Source organism: Ranitomeya imitator, chromosome 6 (assembly GCF_032444005.1).
Source record: "Ranitomeya imitator isolate aRanImi1 chromosome 6, aRanImi1.pri, whole genome shotgun sequence".
In the NCBI taxonomy this organism is placed as follows: domain Eukaryota; kingdom Metazoa; phylum Chordata; class Amphibia; order Anura; family Dendrobatidae; genus Ranitomeya; species Ranitomeya imitator.
Window position 1 is genome coordinate 127,032,417 of NC_091287.1, and position 18,200 is coordinate 127,050,616.

Below are 18,200 nucleotides of genomic sequence, written 5' to 3' on the forward strand. Positions count from 1 at the left end.
GCATTACATACTGTAATATTACCATAGGTCAATATGGCAAATGAAAGGCTCCTTGAACAGGACCATGGTGCAGTAGTATAGTAACAGCCATTGCTGCTGGGCATTTACCCCTCGGATTCTCTCCCGACTGATTTGCTGGCCACACTATCTAGACATGTACCGTTCATTCAAGAAGAGATACGTCTCCTAACTGTGGATGAAAGGAGGTGTTGCCCCTTCAGCAGGAGCACGCTGCTCCCCTGCCTCCTGCACGACTGACGCTTCAGGAAAGCGTCATCATCGCACTATTCGCCTGAACGGTGTACTGTCCGATAATGTAAGCCGAGGCAGCTTTACCTCTGCGTCGCTTGTGGAGCAAAGTGGCAATGATTGCTGGGATCCAGCCAGTTTCAGAGCAGCTCTTACAAGCTCCTTGCCCAGAAGACTGGCCACTGATATCAGACGGTAGAGATGGCCAGAAACCTAGGCAACGAGCAGTACACAAAATTGAAAGTCTGTTTTTGAGAACATTCAAATTGCAAAGCTTCTTGGTTTTACAAGCACTTTGCAATTTAAACCGTTTATGACTATAAGAACAACTCTTTAGGACATGCGCACATGTAAAAAAAAATTCTTTTTTTTTTTTTACATGGTCAAAAGACAAATTTTTCAAGTGGAAACAGCTCCAGGAAATGGTATTTATGCAAAGTTTTGCAGGTTTTTTTTTCACTAGGGTTTTGTTAACTTTAAAGGGAACCTGTCACCCCCAAAATCGATGGTGAGGTGAGCTCACCGTCATCAGGGGCTTATCTACAGCATTCTGTAATGCTGTAGATAAGCCACCGATGTTACCTGAAAGTGGAGAAAAAGACGTTAGATTATACTCACCCAGGGGCGGTCCTGCTCCGATGGGTGTCTCAGGTCCACTCCGGCGCCTCCTATCTTCATTCCATGACATCCTCTTCTGGTCTTCACGCCGCGGCTCCGGAGCAGGCGTACTTTGTCTGCCCTGTTAAGGGCAGAGCAAAGTACTGCGGTGCGCAGGCGCCGGGCCTCTCTGACCTTTACGGCGCCTGCGCACTGCAGTACTTTCCTCTGCCCTCAACAGGGCAGGCAAAGTACGCCTGTGCCGGAGCCGCGGCGTGAAGACCAGAAGAGGACGTCATGGAATTTAGATGAGAGGCGCCGGAGCGGACCAGAGACACCCATTTGACCAGACCGCAGCGGGACCGCCCCTGGGTGAGTATAATCTAACGTCTTTTTCTCCTCTTTCAGGTAACATCAGCGGCTTATCTACAGCATTACAGAATGGGGGTGACAGGTTCCCTTTAATGGGGATGTCTGGCTTTAGGGTACAAATCTGCAGGTGACTGCAGGCTTGTGAACCCGCAGTGTTGTGAGGGTTATTCCGACAAGATTGAGAGAGGCTGAACAAGTCTAGTCAGCAAGGACCACATGTATGCAAGTCATATACACTTGCAGTCACATGCACACCACTACCCACCCCAACACCAGAGAATGCTCACATCGAGCAGTGCATGTGCTATGAAGGTTCACAATACTTCATTCACTCTGTGACTACAGAATTGTACCCAAAGTCCAGAAAATCACTTAAACTTAAAGCTTTTTCTATTAATGTCTTGGAAATGTTTGTTGTTTCCAACAGGGGCGGACACAGAGAGCTTGGGGCCCCTGTGCAGGAAAAGGGTCTGGGCCCCCCTCCTTTTAAGGCGACAAAGCTATAAATATATATGTGTGGGGAGATTATATATCTCCCCACACACATACATGTATATATTACATAGTCTCCTTTATTATGTATATTGCCGTCCCTTACACATTTTATAGAGCCCTGTTTTATTTATTACATACCGTCCTGTCTTGTTAGCTGTATAATGCAATGATGGCTGATGGAGCATGGGACAGCTTCTTTTCTAAAGGAGGGGCTGATGGACTGGTCGTCTGGTCACCGGCTCCTCCATCAGTAGTTATTTTACATCTAACAAGAGAGGGGACTATGTAATAAAAGAGGGCGCTGTGAATAACAAAAATACACTATGTAAGAGACAGCACTGTACATAACAGCAGAGGAAGCTATATAATAAGGGACGGCACCATATATAACTAGAGAGGATGGTATTTAATAAGGGACAGTGTTCTACATAACAAAAGAGGAAACTATGCAACTAAGGATGGTGTTATAGATAAGTGAGTACACTATACACTAAGGGACTGTGCTATACATAATAAGCGCGTATACTTTATACTAAGGGACTCTGTATGACAAATCGATAATAACGTCTTCCTCCACCTCCCCTGTTCCTAAATCCATTATAAATTCCCCTTCCTCCCATCCCAATCCCCCAGACCCCACATTGTCCTCCTCCCCTGCATCCCATTATTGCCCTCTCCCCCACCCCCATGATTGCCCTCTTCACCATTGCTTTCTCCCCACCACCCCCATTTTTGCCCATTCCACCACCTCTATCATTGCCGCCTCCTCACACCCCCATCATTTTCCTTTCCACTGCCACCATCATTGTCTTCTCCCCATCATTACCCATTCCACGACTTCCATCATTTCCTCTTCCCCCACCATCCATCCCCATCATTGCACTTTCCACCACCATTGTCTTTTCCCCCCACCACCCCCATCATTGCCCATTACACCGCCTCCATCATTTCCTCCTCCCCACCACCCCTATTATTGCCCATTCACCACCTCCATCATTTCCCCCTGCCCTACCAGCATCGCTTTCTCCCCAACATTGCCCTCTCGGTCAACCCAATCAATGCCTTCTGCCCCACCACCCCCATCATTGCCCATTACATCGCCTCAATCATTTCCTCCTGCCCACCACCCCCATTATTGCCCATTCACCACCTCCATCATTTCATCCTTCCCCACCACCCCCATTATTGCCCTTTCCACCACTCCATCATTGCTTTCTCCCCATCACCCCGTCATTGCCCTGTCAACCCAATCATTGCCTTCTGCCCAATCACCCCCATCATTGCCCTCTCTGTCAACCCAATCATTGCCTTCTGCCCCATCATTGCCCTCTCTGTCAACCCAAACATTGCCTTCTGTACCATCACCCCATCATTGCCCGCTCATCCACCTACACAGACACACACAGCACCATATACACACACACACACACACACACACCTCCCCTCTGCGCACGGTATCCTGAAGCTGCACCATCGCCGGCAGCTTTCTGTCTCGCACAGCCGCGGCGCTGAATGATGATGTCATTCAGCCGCTGCTGTGTGAGGTAGGAAGCGTGGGCAGGAAACAGGACAGATCCATTCCCTGCAGCTCTGCTGCCAATTTCTTTTGCAGGCAGCGGAGCTGCAGGGATTGCTCCCTGCCTGTTGCACATGAGGGCAATGTGGCCAGGGGCACCCCGTAGCCTCGGGCCAGATAAACTGGCCAGATTGCCCTCATTAATAGCCGCCCTGCAGGGGCCCGCTGGAGCCTCCGGGCCCCGATGCATCCGCACCGGTTGAACCGGAAGCATGTCCGCCCATGGTTTCCAAGCTACATACTGTAGCAATACATGCGGTCATGCTCAGGTCAGGTGACTCAATGGCTAGTCCGAGGATTGCGATGTGAACCTCACGAGAGCAATATGGCAGTTTGACTGCATCCCAAATAGTTAACCTCTCTCGCCTTAAAAAAAACAAACAAAAAAAAAACCTGCCATTAATCTGAGGGATCTTTGGGAATTGCCTGAAGAAAAAGTATAAAAAAAGTCATAGCACAGGCTCAATCAATTACTACTGGTGGCCATGTCACATCATTTATGTGATTAATTCGACCATGGACATACCAGAGTACACTTTCAGATAGAGGACATGGAAATAAAAAAAATACTATATATACAAATAAAATGCTTGCAGAGGTTTTGAAAATATTTTTCCTATCAGGATTCTAGAAGGCAAAATTTGTGAACTGATGTAGCATGGATTGCACTGGAAGTGAGAACACTGATAAACCGCAAGCCATAGCGGCCGCATATAACACTCATTTCAAGAAAAAGAAACGAGGCCACACGTTCAGACTTCACAAATGTTAACAGCTCCCACTCATCTAATTACACGGTTTATGTCAGAACTATATGAGCATGAAAATGCACTTCCTAAAGCACAACTCAATGTTCAAGAAATTTTAAACTGGTCAATTACCAACATTTTGGGCATGACAGGAAGATATATATATATATATATAGATATATATATATATATATATCTATATATATATATATATATATACAGTGACATTTTAAATAGTGGAAAATAAAGCAAACTTTCGTTCCAAGGTAAAGGTGGGCAATCTTATCACGTGCTGTATGAAAATGCTACTCAACATTATTATTGATTTCTCCTACTGACATCAATATCGCTGGAATTTCACAATAAATTAAAAATGCAACTCAAAGAGATAGAAAGAATTATTATCCTGATAGCAACCAAGTGGCATACAGTTCCTGGACCATAAGCACACATATACTGAAAAGATATTCATATTTGTGTTACCCAAAACAACGGGTAAAAATAATGCAATGTCTTCCGCATCAAACGTCTCAGACAGCCATATGAGTGAGAAACAAAATTATTATGACAGCTTAGAAGCAAAAATGTAAAGAAAAAAAAATGGTGACCATTTAAGGCCCTTTCAGGGCTGGTTATTAAATGGAATCTGTCACCAGATTGTGGTTACCCCATCTTAGAACACCATATTGTGGGGGCAGAGACCCCGATTCCAGCAATGTATCATTGTTCGGCTGCTTGATACAATTTTGATTAAAAAAATCACTGTTTTATGAGTTGCAGATCTAGCAGTTCTCTGAATGACGAGCTCTGTATAACCCCACCCACTCCGCTAATTGACAGCTTGCTGCTTATGTACAGTATATATGGAGCTCATGAATATGGAGGATTACATGGCAGCAGGTTTACTAGATCTCTAGTGATAATCTCCTGCTGATAAAAGTGATTTTATCAAAACTTTGCTAAGCAGCCCAGTAAGTGCCACATTGCAGAATCAGGGTCTCAGTCTCTACATTATGATGCTCTCAGATTAAGTGACAAAAAACTGGTGACAAATTCCATTTAAAAATAGATTCAGAAAGCTATAGATACAGCTGGGATGAACCGCTGATGGATATTTAAAGAAACACTAAATATCTGTTACATCTACCCCGGCTTTTCAGGTTTGCTGCAGACCTGTTGTGGATTTCACCTAATGTATTTCATATTGTGAAAAACTAGAGAGAAGTGACACGCTGTGAATCCTGCAGATTATTAATTTACAAGTACAAGAACTTTGCCAGGACAACCTACACTTAATGCAGGGATATATCATAGGCTAAAAGTATAAGGAGAAATGTACTGAAAACATAGAAGATACTTACGTTTTGGCAGTGACATCGATATACTGTCCAGGCCTGAAATGTGCGGCATAAAGGGGAGTACCTAATTAAAATATAAAATGAATAAAACCTTTAAAAGAATTAATGGTATGTTGATAAAAAAAACAAAAAAAACTGGATAACATTTATCAAGACTGGCATAAAGCGTTACAGTTGCCTAAACCAAACAATCACAATGGAACATTAATTTATGAGAGGGGTCTCTGAAAAATGAAATCTGATTTCTTCTCACGCAACTGCCTCATTTTTGTTTGCACCAGAATAGTTACCTCTTCAAGTGTGCTATATTGAAAGAAATTAGCTAAGCACAAAATCAATATTTTAATTAAGTGTTCCCTTGCTTGCTTACGCTATATAAATTAGGCAGGACTAGTCTGGCGGGGCGCCTCAGACTGGATCAACCTCGGATCTTGTAAGTCCTCTGAGTGGGACTGACATTCAGCACAGTAGCGGCGTCACCATCGGGTCTCTCTAACTCTTGCCCCTGCTTGCGATGTTCTGCCTCCACGGACAGGCACGTAGCGCAGATGAAGGCAGGGAGTGTACATTCAGTTACATTGCACATCAGAGAGGAAGAAGAGCAAGATTTAGAGGCAGGCGATGGGGATCTCGCCACTGTACTGAATGTTAATCGTGGCCAGGGGTCATGTATACAAGCTGAACTAGTTTAAGGGAACCAATGCCCCGCCGGAATAGTCCTGATTAATGTGCATACCGCAACCAAGACTTAGAAATAACTATATGGCACATTACTAGACTTGTATAAAGTCATGATGCAGATTTAAGATGGGGAGAAGTTCCCCTTATTGGCACCTGTTGCTACAGAGAAAACGTTTTTGAACACAAAGTTCATTTAAGTTCTTTCTTTCAAGTTTGTAAAAAAAAAAAAAGTAGACAAAGCTTAAAAAAAAAAAAAATTGTGCAAATATTTTTAAGGGTATGTTCACACGTTCCTGATTTCCATCTTTTTTTTTTCAGGACTGAAACCCCAACTCTTGGCAGAAAACGCAGGTCCTTTTTTTGGTCCTTTTTTTGTGCTTTTTTGGTGCGTTTTTTTATCCTTTTTTCTATGCAGAGTCTGTGTGTTTTCTAGGAAGTTTTTTAGGGTTAAAATGGCTGAAAATACCCTAACCCTACCCCTACCCCTAACCCTATTCTAACCTTAGTGGGGAAAAAAAAAAAAATCTCAGTGATCAAAATGCACTTTGGAACGAATCTGCCGGCCGGCAGATTCGGCGGGCGCACTGCGCATGCGCCCGCCATTTTGCAAGATGGCGGCGCCCAGGGAGAAGACGGCCGGACGGACACCGGGAGGCCGGGTAAGTATAAGGGGGGGAGATTAGGGCACGGGGGGGCATCGGAGCAGCCACACTCCGCCCACGCACTTCCGCCCGCTTCCCCGCACTTCCTGCTGCAGCGGTTCGGCACCACAAACCGCAATAAAACCTGCAGATATATTTTTGATCTGCGGGTTTTACTGCGGGTTTGACCTCACAATGGAGGTCTATGGGTGCAGAACCGCTGCGGCTCCGAAAAAAGAAGTGACATGCTCCTTTTTTCCCGCAGCTATTCAGCGCGGCTTTTTTTTTTAAATTCAGGATCATGTGCACAGCGGTTCCTGTTTTCCATAGGGTACATTGTACTGTACCCTGCATGGAAAACAGCTGCGGAACCGCAGCGGCAAAAACGCTGCGGTTCCGCAGTAAAAAACGCACTGTGTGAACATGGCCTAAATCCTTTATTCTTGCGACTATGGCTCCCACACCAATTTCACATCTCTATAGTAACAGAATGCAAACAAATCACTGTGAAGTCTGATCATAAATGTCAATTGTATCTGTTACCCTTTTTTGCTAATCAGATGCATGGTGGCAGAAGAAAGAGACTGCAGGGCTATAGTGATTTATTTTTTCTATTTCAGATGTTCGAGCAAAGCATTACAAAGCAAGAAAGTGGAAAAATAAAACATAACTTTTAACCCCTTCATGACCCAGCCTATTTTGACCTTAATGACCTGGCCGTTTTTTGCAATTCTGACCAGTGTCCCTTTATGAGGTAATAACTCAGGAACGCTTCAACGGATCCTAGCGGTTCTGAGATTGTTTTTTCGTGACATATTGGGCTTCATGTTAGTGGTAAATTTAGGTCAATAAATTCTGCGTTTATTTGTGATAAAAACGGAAATTTGGCGAAAATTTTGAAAATTTCGCAATTTTCACATTTTGAATTTTTATTCTGTTAAACCAGAGAGTTATGTGACACAAAATAGTTAATAAATAACATTTCCCACATGTCTACTTTACACCAGCACAATTTTGGAAACAAAATTTTTTTTTGCTAGGAAGTTATAAGAGTTAAAATTTGACCAGCGATTTCTCATTTTTACAACGAAATTTACAAAACCATTTTTTTTAGGGACCACCTCACATTTGAAGTCAGTTTGAGGGGTCTATATGGCTGAAAATACCCAAAAGTGACACCATTCTAAAAAATGCACCCCTCAAGGTGCTCAAAACCACATTCAAGAAGTTTTTTAACCCTTCAGGTGCTTCACAGCAGCAGAAGCAACATGGAAGGAAAAAATGAACATTTAACTTTTTAGTCACAAAAATTATCTTTTAGCAACATTTTTTTTATTTTCCCAATGGTACAAGGAGAAACTGAACCACGAAAGTTGTTGTCCAATTTGTCCTGAGTACGCTGATACCTCATATGTGGGGGTAAACCACTGTTTGGGCGCACGGCAGGGCTTGGAAGGGAAGGAGCGCCATTTGACTTTTTGAATGAAAAATTGGCTCCACTCTTTAGCGGACACCATGTCACGTTTGGAGAGCCCCCGTGTGCCTAAAAATTGGAGCTCCCCCACACGTGACCCCATTTTGGAAACTAGACGCCCCAAGGAACTTATCTTGATGCATAGTGAGAACTTTGAACCCCCGGGGGCTTCACAAATTGATCCGTAAAAATGAAAAAGTACTTTTTTTTCACAAAAAAATTCTTTTAGCCTCAATTTTTTTCATTTTCACATGGGTAACAGGATAAAATGGATCCTAAAATTTGTTGGGCAATTTCTCATGAGTACGCCGATACCTCACATGTGGGGGTAAACCACTGTTTGGGCACATGGTAAGGTTCGGAAGGGAAGGAGCGCCATTTGACTTTTTGAATGAAAAATTATCTCCATCGTTAGCGGACACCATGTCGTGTTTGGAGAGCCCCCGTGTGCCTAAACATTGGAGCTCCCCCACAAATGACCCCATTTTGGAAACTAGACCCCCCAAGGAACTTATCTAGATGCATATTGAGCACTTTAAACCCTCAGGTGCTTCACAAATTGATCTGTAAAAATGAAAAAGTACTTTTTTTTTCACAAAAAAATTCTTTTCGCCTCAGTTTTTCATTTTCACATGGGCAATAGGATAAAATGAATCCTAAAATTTGTTGGGCAATTTCTCCCGAGTACGCCGATACCTCATATGTGGGGGTAAACCACTGTTTGGGCACACGGCAGGGCTCGGAAGGGAAGGCGCGCCATTTGACTTTTTGAATGGAAAATTAGCTCCAATTGTTAGCGGACACCATGTCGCGTTTAGAGAGCCCCTGTGTGCCTATGCATTGGAGCTCCCCCACAAGTGACCCCATTTTGGAAACTAGACCCCCCAAGGAACTTATCTAGATGCATATTGAGCACTTTAAACCCCCAGGTGCTTCACAGAAGTTTATAATGCAGAGCCATGAAAATAAAAAATAATTTTTCTTTCCTCAAAAATGATTTTTAGCCTGGAATTTCCTATTTTGCCAAGGGTAATAGGAGAAATTGGACCGCAAATGTTGTTGTCCAGTTTGTCCTGAGTACGCTGATACCCCATATGTGGGGGTAAACCACTGTTTGGGCGCACGGCAGGGCTCGGAAGGGAAGGCACGCCAATTGGCTTTTTAAATGGAAAATTAGCTCCAATCATTAGCGGACACCATGTCACGTTTGGAGAGCCCCTGTGTGCCTAAACATTGGAGATCCCCCACATATGACCCCATTTTGGAAACTAGACCCCTAAAGGAACTAATCTAGATGTGTGGTGAGGACTTTGAACTTCCAAGTGCTTCACAGAAGTTTATAACGCAGAGCCATGAAAATAAAATAAAAATTTTATTTTCTCTAAAATGATTTTTTAGCCTGCAATTTATTATTTTCCCAAGGGTAAAAGGAGAAATTTGACCCCAAAAGTTGTTGTACAGTTTCTTCTGAGTACGCTGATACCCCATATGTGGGGGTAAACCACAGTTTGGGCACATGTCGGGGCTCGGAAGTCAAGTAGTGACATTTTGAAATGCAGACTTTGATGGAATGCTCTGCGGGCGTTACGTTGCGTTTGCAGAGCCCCTGATGTGGCTAAACAGTAGAAACCCCCCACAAGTGACCCCATTTTAGAAACTAGACCCCGAAAGGAACTTATCTAGATGTGAGGTGAGCACTTTGAACCCCCAAGTGCTTCACAGAAGTTTATAACACAGAGCAGTGAAAATAATAAATACGTTTTCTTTCCTCAAAAATAATTTTTTAGCCCAGAATTTTTTATTTTCCCAAGGGTTACAGGAGAAATTGGACCCCAAAAGTTGTTGTCCAGTTTCTCCTGAGTACGCTGATACCCCATATGTGGGGGTAAACCACTGTTTGGGCACACGTCGGGGCTCAGAAGGGAAGTAGTGACTTTTGAAATGCAGACTTTGATGGAATGGTCTGCGGGCGTCACGTTGCGTTTGCAGAGCCCCTGGTGTGCCTAAACAGTAGAAACCCCCCACAAGTGACCCCATTTTGGAAACTAGACCCCCCAAGGAACTTATCTAGATATGTGGTGAGCACTTTGAACCCCCAAGTGCTTCACAGACGTTTACAACGCAGAGCCGTGAAAATAAAAAATCATTTTACTTTCCTCAAAAATGATGTTTTAGCAAGCAATTTTTTATTTTCTCAAGGGTAACAGGAGAAATTGGACCCCAGTAATTGTTGCCCAGTTTGTCCTGAGTACACTGATACCCCATATGTGGGGGTAAACCACTGTTTGGGCACACGTCGGGGCTCGGAAGGGAAGGAGCACCATTTGACTTTTTGAATGAAAGATTGGCTGGAATCAATGGTGGCGCCATGTTGCGTTTGGAGACCCCCTGATGTGCCTAAACAGTGGAAACCCCTCAATTCTAACGCCAACACACCCCTAACCCTTATCCCAACTGTAGCCGTAACCCTAACCACAACCCTAACCGCAACACACCCCTAACCACAACCCTAACCCCAACACACCCCTAACCCTAACCACAACCCTAATTCCAACCCAACCCTAACCCTAAGGCTATGTACCCACGTTGCGGATTCGTGTGAGATTTTTCCGCACCATTTTTGAAAAATCCGCGGGTAAAAGGCACTGCGTTTTACCTGCGGATTTACTGCGGTTTTCACCTGCGGATTCCTATTGAGGAATAGGTGTAAAACGCTGCGGAATCCGCACAAAGAATTGACATGCTGCGGAAAATACAACGCAGCGTTTCCGTGCGGTATTTTCCGCACCATGGGCACAGCGGATTTGGTTTTCCATAGGTTTACATGGTACTGTAAACCTGATGGAACACTGCTGCGGATCCGCAGCGGCCAATCCGCTGCGGATCCGCAGCCAAATCCGCACCGTGTGCACATAGCCTAATTCTAAAGGTATGTGCACACGCTTCGGAAAACGCTGCGGATCCGCAGCAGTTTCCCATGAGTTTACATTTCAATGTAAACCTATGGGAAACAAAAATCGCTGTACACATGCTGCGGAAAAACTGCACGGAAACGCAGCGGTTTACATTCCGCAGCATGTCACTTCTTTCTGCGGATTCCACAGCGGTTTTACAACTGCTCCAATAGAAAATCGCAGTTGTAAAACCGCAGTGAAATGCGCAGAAAAACCGCGGTAAATCTGCCATAAATCCGCAGCGGTTTAGCACTGCGGATTTATCAAATCCGCTGCGGAAAAATCCGCAGAGGACCAGAATACGTGTGCACATACCGAAACCCTAACCCTACCCCTAACCCTACCCCTAACCCTACCCCTACCCCTAACCCTACCCCTAACCCTACCCCTAACCCTACCCCTACCCCTACCCCTAACCCTACCCCTAACCCTACCCCTAACCCCAACCTTAGTGAAAAAAAAAAAAAATTATTTATTTTATTATTGTCCCTATCTATGGGGGACAAATGGGGGGGGTCATTTACTGTTTTTTTATTTTGACCACTGTGATAGATTATATCACAGTGATCAAAATTCACATTGGAACGAATCTGCCGGCCGGCAGATTCGGCGGGCGCACTGCGCATGCGCCCGCCATTTTGGAACATGGCGGCGCTCGGGGAAGAAGACGGACGGGACCCCGCCAGGATCGGTAAGTATAAGGGGGGGAGATCAGGGCACAGGGGGGGGAGATCAGGGCACGGGGGGGCGTCGGAGCACGGGGGGGGAGGGATCGGAGCATGGGGGAGAGTGATCGGTGTGCGGGCGGGTGGATCGGTGTGCAGGGGGGGTGGATCGGTGTGCAGGGGGGGTGGTTCGGAGCACGGGGGGGGATCGGAGTGCGGGGGGGTTTGATTGGAGCACGGGGGGAGCGGGCAGGAGGACGGGGGAGCGGAGCACAGGACGGAGGGGAGCGGGCCACAGATCGGGGGGCTGGGGGGGCGATCGGTGGGGTGGGGTGGGGGCACATTAGTATTTCCAGCCATGGCCGATGATATTGCAGCATCGGCCATGGCTGGATTGTAATATTTCACCATTTTTTTAGGTGAAATATTACAAATCGCTCTGATTGGCAGTTTCACTTTCAACAGCCAATCAGAGCGATCGTAGCCACGAGGGGGTGAAGCCACCCCCCCTGGGCTAAATTACCACTCCCCCTGTCCCTGCAGGCCGGGTGAAATTGGAGTTAACCCTTTCACCCGGCCTGCAGGGACGCGATCTTTCTGTGACACAGCATATGCGTCACAGGTCGGATTGGCACCGACTTTCATGACGCATACGCTGTGTCACAGGTCGGGAAGGGGTTAATACATTAAAGTCATTAAAACCACGTCACCCAAATGAGTATAAAAACAGAAGGGTCAAATCTCAACCATACATAATGGATTAAAGATACAGATGAGCCCAAAATAGGATTAATAAAGTTCCGACAGTAATTACGGAACTACCAATACTGATGAGACAGGGCTCACAAGCAACTGTACCCAGATAAATAGGAGACAGCAGCAGTCCCTATATCCTCAGGCACATATAAAGACAATAAACAAATAACTTAGCATGCATTGTAAGAGATGCTTATTGTAACTTTTAAATGAACTAAAAGGAACGGTCTCACCAATTCCCTCAGGCAGGCAAAGGAGCACCAGATGTTCCCACGTCTGATGAACACCCGGGTAAAGTGGAGATGACAATACCTATGTCAATCCCTATGAGGCTAATAGTAAGCTATCCCCAAAGCTCCTGCCCTTACAAGGGCAGTCCACAGCTACCCCTGTATGCACATGCCCTGCACTCTCCCTTTCTTGTAGGCCCGACGCGTTTCTTCCAAGCTCAAGTCATCAGGGGACCTGCTTGTGTAAGGAGATGTTGCTAAGTGGTGGTAAGAACAAAAATGTCCACTATTTATCTGGGTACAGTTGCTTGTGATCCCTGTCTCAGTATTGGTAGTTCCGTAATTACTGTCGGAACTTTATTAAAGGGAACCTGTCACCCCGAAAATCGCGGATAGTACTGCAATGCGCAGGCGCCGGATAGGTCAGAGGCCCGGCGCCTGCGCACTGCAGTACTTTGTCTGCCCTCAACAGGGCAGAGCAAAATACGCCTGCGCCGGAGCCGTGGCTGAACATCAGAAGAGGACGTCATGGAAAGAAGATAGGAGGCGCCGGAGCGGACAGGAGACACCCATCCGACCTGACCAGTAGCGGGACCGCCCCCGGGTGAGTATAATATAACGTCTTTTTCTCCTTTTTCAGGTAACATCGGGGGCTTATCTACAGCATTACAGAATGCTGCAGATAAGCCCCTGATGCCGGTGGGATTACCTCACCCGCGATTTTCGGGGTGACAGGTTCCCTTTAATCCTATTTTGGGCTCATCTGTATCTTTAATCCATTATGTATGGTTGAGATTTGGCCCTTCTGTTTTTTATACTCATTTGGGTGACGTGGTTTTAATGACTTTAATGTATTAAAAGTTATGTTTTATTTTTCCACTTTCTTGCTTTGTTATGTTTAATTACTAGTGGGATCATCTGTATGACTCACACTCTAGACACAGATTTTTTGCTTTGTTACTCAGATGTTCGAGCAAAGCACAAATATTTGCAAGGTACACATAGCATTTAAGAAAGGTATAAAAAGAATGGTAGAATACCTGGCTTGAGAATGGCATTGTCTGACACTTTAAAGATGCTGATTTTCTGCTTAGGTGGGACTCCAGCTTCTCTGTAAAATTCCAACCTAGCTTCTGGTTTCTATGATATTGAAGAAAAAAAAAAACTTTTACATTTCAGCAATCTGTTGCTTCTCTTGGTACCTGATAGTAACTAGGGAAAAAAAAAGCTGGGAGGCAAGTTAAAACTCAGAAAGTGCAGCCATGCACAGGGAGCCTCGCCCTCACTCACTCAGACAGGCAAGTTCCTTTTTTTTTTTTTTTTTAAATCAAATGGAGACAAAGAATTTCTGAATCTGCCACATAAAGACTACATGCAGTATACGACATCTATACAGACCGCACAAGAACACTTGCTGAAACCGGTCTCTAATTGAGCCAGGGCAACTGGAATTGGAAGCAAATTCCTAATCTCCCAAGAAGCAATTTAGTGGGCTGTCTGTGGTGTCACACATGGATAATCCCATTTATTAAGACAGGTCACATGGAGAAACAAAAAAAATGTAAAATGCAGTAAATGTTATCTGGTTATAAAGGCAAATGCTAGGAGAAAGAAATAACGTAGCGAGGACGAGAAGACAGCACTTCATTACGCATTCCTCCACTGGGTATACAAGTATGGGCGAACCCACACAGTAAAGTTCGGCATCCGTACCAAACACCTACTGTTTGGGCATAGAAACGGATTTCACCAGGAAGTCAGTGTTACTGTTTGTTCTGCCCCCAAACACCGCGTGTTTCATGCACATGACAGCGCGGTAAAAACTGCCTGTGATCGGTGGTAACATCATTAGCGCAGGTCAGGCAGCCGCAGTTTCTACACTGTCAAATGACAGCATGAGCCCGGAGCTGTGATCGGAGATAAAAAGTTTACCTCTGGTCACGCGACCGCGACATCATTTCCGGCCTTCGCGCAATGCATCCTTGGGAATGGAGGCAGCCGCTTGCACCGCTGAGAGCCGGGGGGCGTCGGAGGGTAAGTATATCCATATTGTTTATTTTTATTCTTTTTTTTTTTTTTTTTACATGAATATGGATCCCAGGGCCTGAAAGAGTCTCCTCTCCTCCAGACCCTGGGAAACAACCAGGACCGCTCCCTGCACACGTCGTACCTGGCGTATAAGACGACCCCCGAATTTTGAGACTATTTTCAGGGGTTAAAAAGTCATCTTATACGCCAGAAAATACGATAATTAAAAAAACAAAACATTTTTGACAAAAAGTTTCATTGTGCAGAGTTGGGTTCACCGCAGTTTACACGGAGAAATTTCTCATTTCTCCCAGTGAAATCTTCTCTGCACCATGAAACTTTTTCTCACTGTGCTAGCGGTGATTTCACTGGAGGTCACCGCAGCTCAGGAGCCCAGCTGGGAAGGCAGCCGCAGTGACAGCTCACAGAGGCTGCGCTCACAGCAGCTCCTTCATCAGTGGTTCTCAGCCTGGATGGTCGAATTTTGGCACCGTCCGGATTGAAAACAAATTATCCCAGACCGACGGACACGTGAGGGATATGACTGCTTTTTATTTTTGCTTTATTACAGGAGATGAGGGCTCCAATGGAATGGGTGTTTGGTGAGTATAGCTGTGATTGTTATTTTTAAATAAAAAGTGTCAGAAGAGGCGCATCTAATAGATGCGCTTTTTCAGGGGCGACTACTTTAAGGCTGGTGGGGAGGAGCAATATCCATGGCCCCTTACCAGCCTGAAAATACCAAGCCCCAGCTGTCTACTTTAGCTTGGCTGGTTGTCAAGAACAGGGGGAACCCAATGCTGCTTTTTTCTTTATTTAAAAAAAAAAAAAAAAAAAAATCAGAGTGGGGAACCCTCTATTCTTGATAACCAACCTTGCTAAGGTAGGCTCACAGCTGAGGGTTGAAGCCTGCAGCTGTCAGTTTTGCCTGGCTGGTTATCAAAAATACAGGGCTACCCATGACTTTATTATTATTATTTGGACAGAGCATAGGCGCTGGCTGATGAATACCAACATCAGCTGCTACCTGCTCTCGATGTTGTTAGCGGCAGCAGGCGTAGGCTGATGGGAGCAGTAGTGCCATCAGGTGACGCCACTGACTGAAGGTAATCTTTTTACCTTTGATCACAGCTGCAGGCTCATGCTGTCATTTGACAGCATGGGAACTGTGGCTGGCTGACCTGCAGTTATTATTTTACCGCCGATCAGAGGCAGCGTTTGCCGCACTGTCACGCACATGACAGCGTGGAAAACACTGGATGTTCGGGCCCCCCATGGGGTCCAGGTTCGGGTCTGGGCACTGTTCTGGTACCCCAATTTTGTTTTTTTTAACTGTTCGGCTGACCCCGAACATCCAGGGGTCCACCCAGCTCTACTTATGAGGATTTCCTCAATAGGACTCCCCCATAGGTCTAACAACCTTTGTGATTTATCAAATGCAACCACTGCGGCCATTGCACATGAAAATAAGAAAGTTTGAATTATTTCTAAGAAATTTGTATTTCTTATCAGAGAAGTCAGAAAATTATTTCTCCTTCTGGACTGATCCCTCAGATCAGGGGTACAATCTGTATCTGATTCTCCCGTTACAGAGAAGGAGATGACAATAGGTATTTTTTAAAATTCTATGGAGAAGGAAGGAGGGAGGAGCAAGAGGCCGACAGACATTCAGCTGCAAGTTCTCTAGAAATGACAATACAATTCATATACATTCTTGTATGAGTACCAATTGTCATCTATCTTACCAATGGGAACATCTGTAATAACTAAAGACAAATTTTAGGGTATGTGTACATGTGGAGTACTTTAAGCTGATTTTTCTGCACCATAAATTAGAGAGTGTAGGCAGAAAAAAAAACAGTGCAAAAAACCATAAACATGTTTTAAGTGTGTTTGCAGTTTATTTGAATGTGTGTAAAATGCATTAAAAAAAAACAAAGAAGGAATCGACAAGCTGCAGATTTAAAAAACCAAAAAACTTTGATGGTTCAAATTCGAAAGGAGAAAAATGAGAATATAAGCAATATGTCCATGAGATTTCAGATATTTCATTCACTTTGCTGATACTGTAAAGTACAGTGTTTTTTACCTTTAAAAAATGAGGCAAAAATTCTGAGAATGAAAGATCAGTTCAGCCAGAGAAATACTCTTAAGTCTCTGAGGAGACTCATTAAAAAGTTTATTTTCACATGTACTATTCATTTATGAAAATAATTAAAAACGACTGTTAAGTCCCCGCTATATATCTCTTTCCTGTGTTAAATCCCCGTACATGATATTGACTGGTTCAGGTGATGGACTGATGTGCATGTATGACATTTCTGATTTGGGACGGCCAATAGCCATGTTCTCCCTGAGATAAGCCGCCAACCGATGTGACAGTATTACTTACATAGAAAGGAGATCCATTTTTTCCTCCTACTGTGAGTGTAGCACTGTTTCCACCAGCATCCTCTTTTCTTGTATATTTAATCACATGACAGTCTTGGACCTAGGAAAAAAAATGAACAAGATTTTGCAGCAAGTTAAAAGCTTCAAATTAAAAAGCAACTGAAGGGAATCTGTCAGCATAATTCTGCTATGTAATCCAAGGACAGCATCTGGTATGGGGTGGAAAAACGGAATACAGTGATGTGTCACTTATCAGACTGTGTGCTGTTAAGGCCTCTTTCACACTTCCATTGGTACGGGTCCGTCGCAACGCGTCGGGCCGACGTACGTTGTGAAAGTTTTGCACGACGTGGGCAGCGGATGCAGTCCGCTGCCCATTCTGTAGTCCGGGGAGGAGGGGGCGGACGCGAGGGACAAAAAAACGTTCACTTGAACGTTTTTTGTGACGACGGTCCGCCAAAACATGACGGATCCGACGTGTGGCCATCCGTCGCGATCCGTGGCTAATGCAAAAAAACGCATCCTGCGAGCACATTTGCAGGATCCGTTTTTTGCCCAAAACGACGGATTGCGACGGATGCCAAACGACGGAAGTGTGAAAGAGGCCTTACTTACAATGAAAGTTTTATCACTAGAACATGACCACTGCCAGGTCTGATATGCACTTGAGTGCTAGTCTGATTCCACCCCCTTCGGTGATAAGCAGCTCACTGTCAATAGACTATATACATAGAGAGCCTGGTGGGGGCGGGGGAAGCTTCCTGAGCTCTGCTACGTTGCTAAATCTAAACACTGTGTGCCAGAAGCCTTGCACCCAGTAAACCAAGTGATACATTGTTGGATTCAAGGTTTCTTTGCCTATTAAAGAGATGCAGTGCTGGTCATGGTTATGTAAAGATAGTTGTAAAAAAGTGGAAAATCACAACAAAAGTCACAAGTCAATAACCAGTAGGTTACATGTAGCTTTAAAAACTGCATTTCACT

At 44.8% G+C, this 18,200-nt stretch overlaps 1 protein-coding gene across 2 annotated transcripts in view; it reads right to left on the reverse strand.

Moving 5' to 3' along the window:
• Positions 1-18,200, reverse strand: part of MRPL3 (mitochondrial ribosomal protein L3) — a 104,859-nt gene that overhangs the window by 62,211 nt on the left and 24,448 nt on the right. For both annotated transcript variants that reach the window (XR_011314001.1, XM_069730082.1), the window contains exons 4-6: positions 17,218-17,316; positions 13,838-13,937; positions 5,400-5,460 (exon numbers count right to left, since the gene is read on the reverse strand). Coding sequence is in view for 1 of the 2 variants with exons in the window: in XM_069730082.1 (XP_069586183.1) it covers positions 5,400-5,460; positions 13,838-13,937; positions 17,218-17,316 (260 nt within the window). In the remaining variant the exon portion in view is untranslated. The remainder of the gene's footprint in view (positions 1-5,399; positions 5,461-13,837; positions 13,938-17,217; positions 17,317-18,200) is intronic.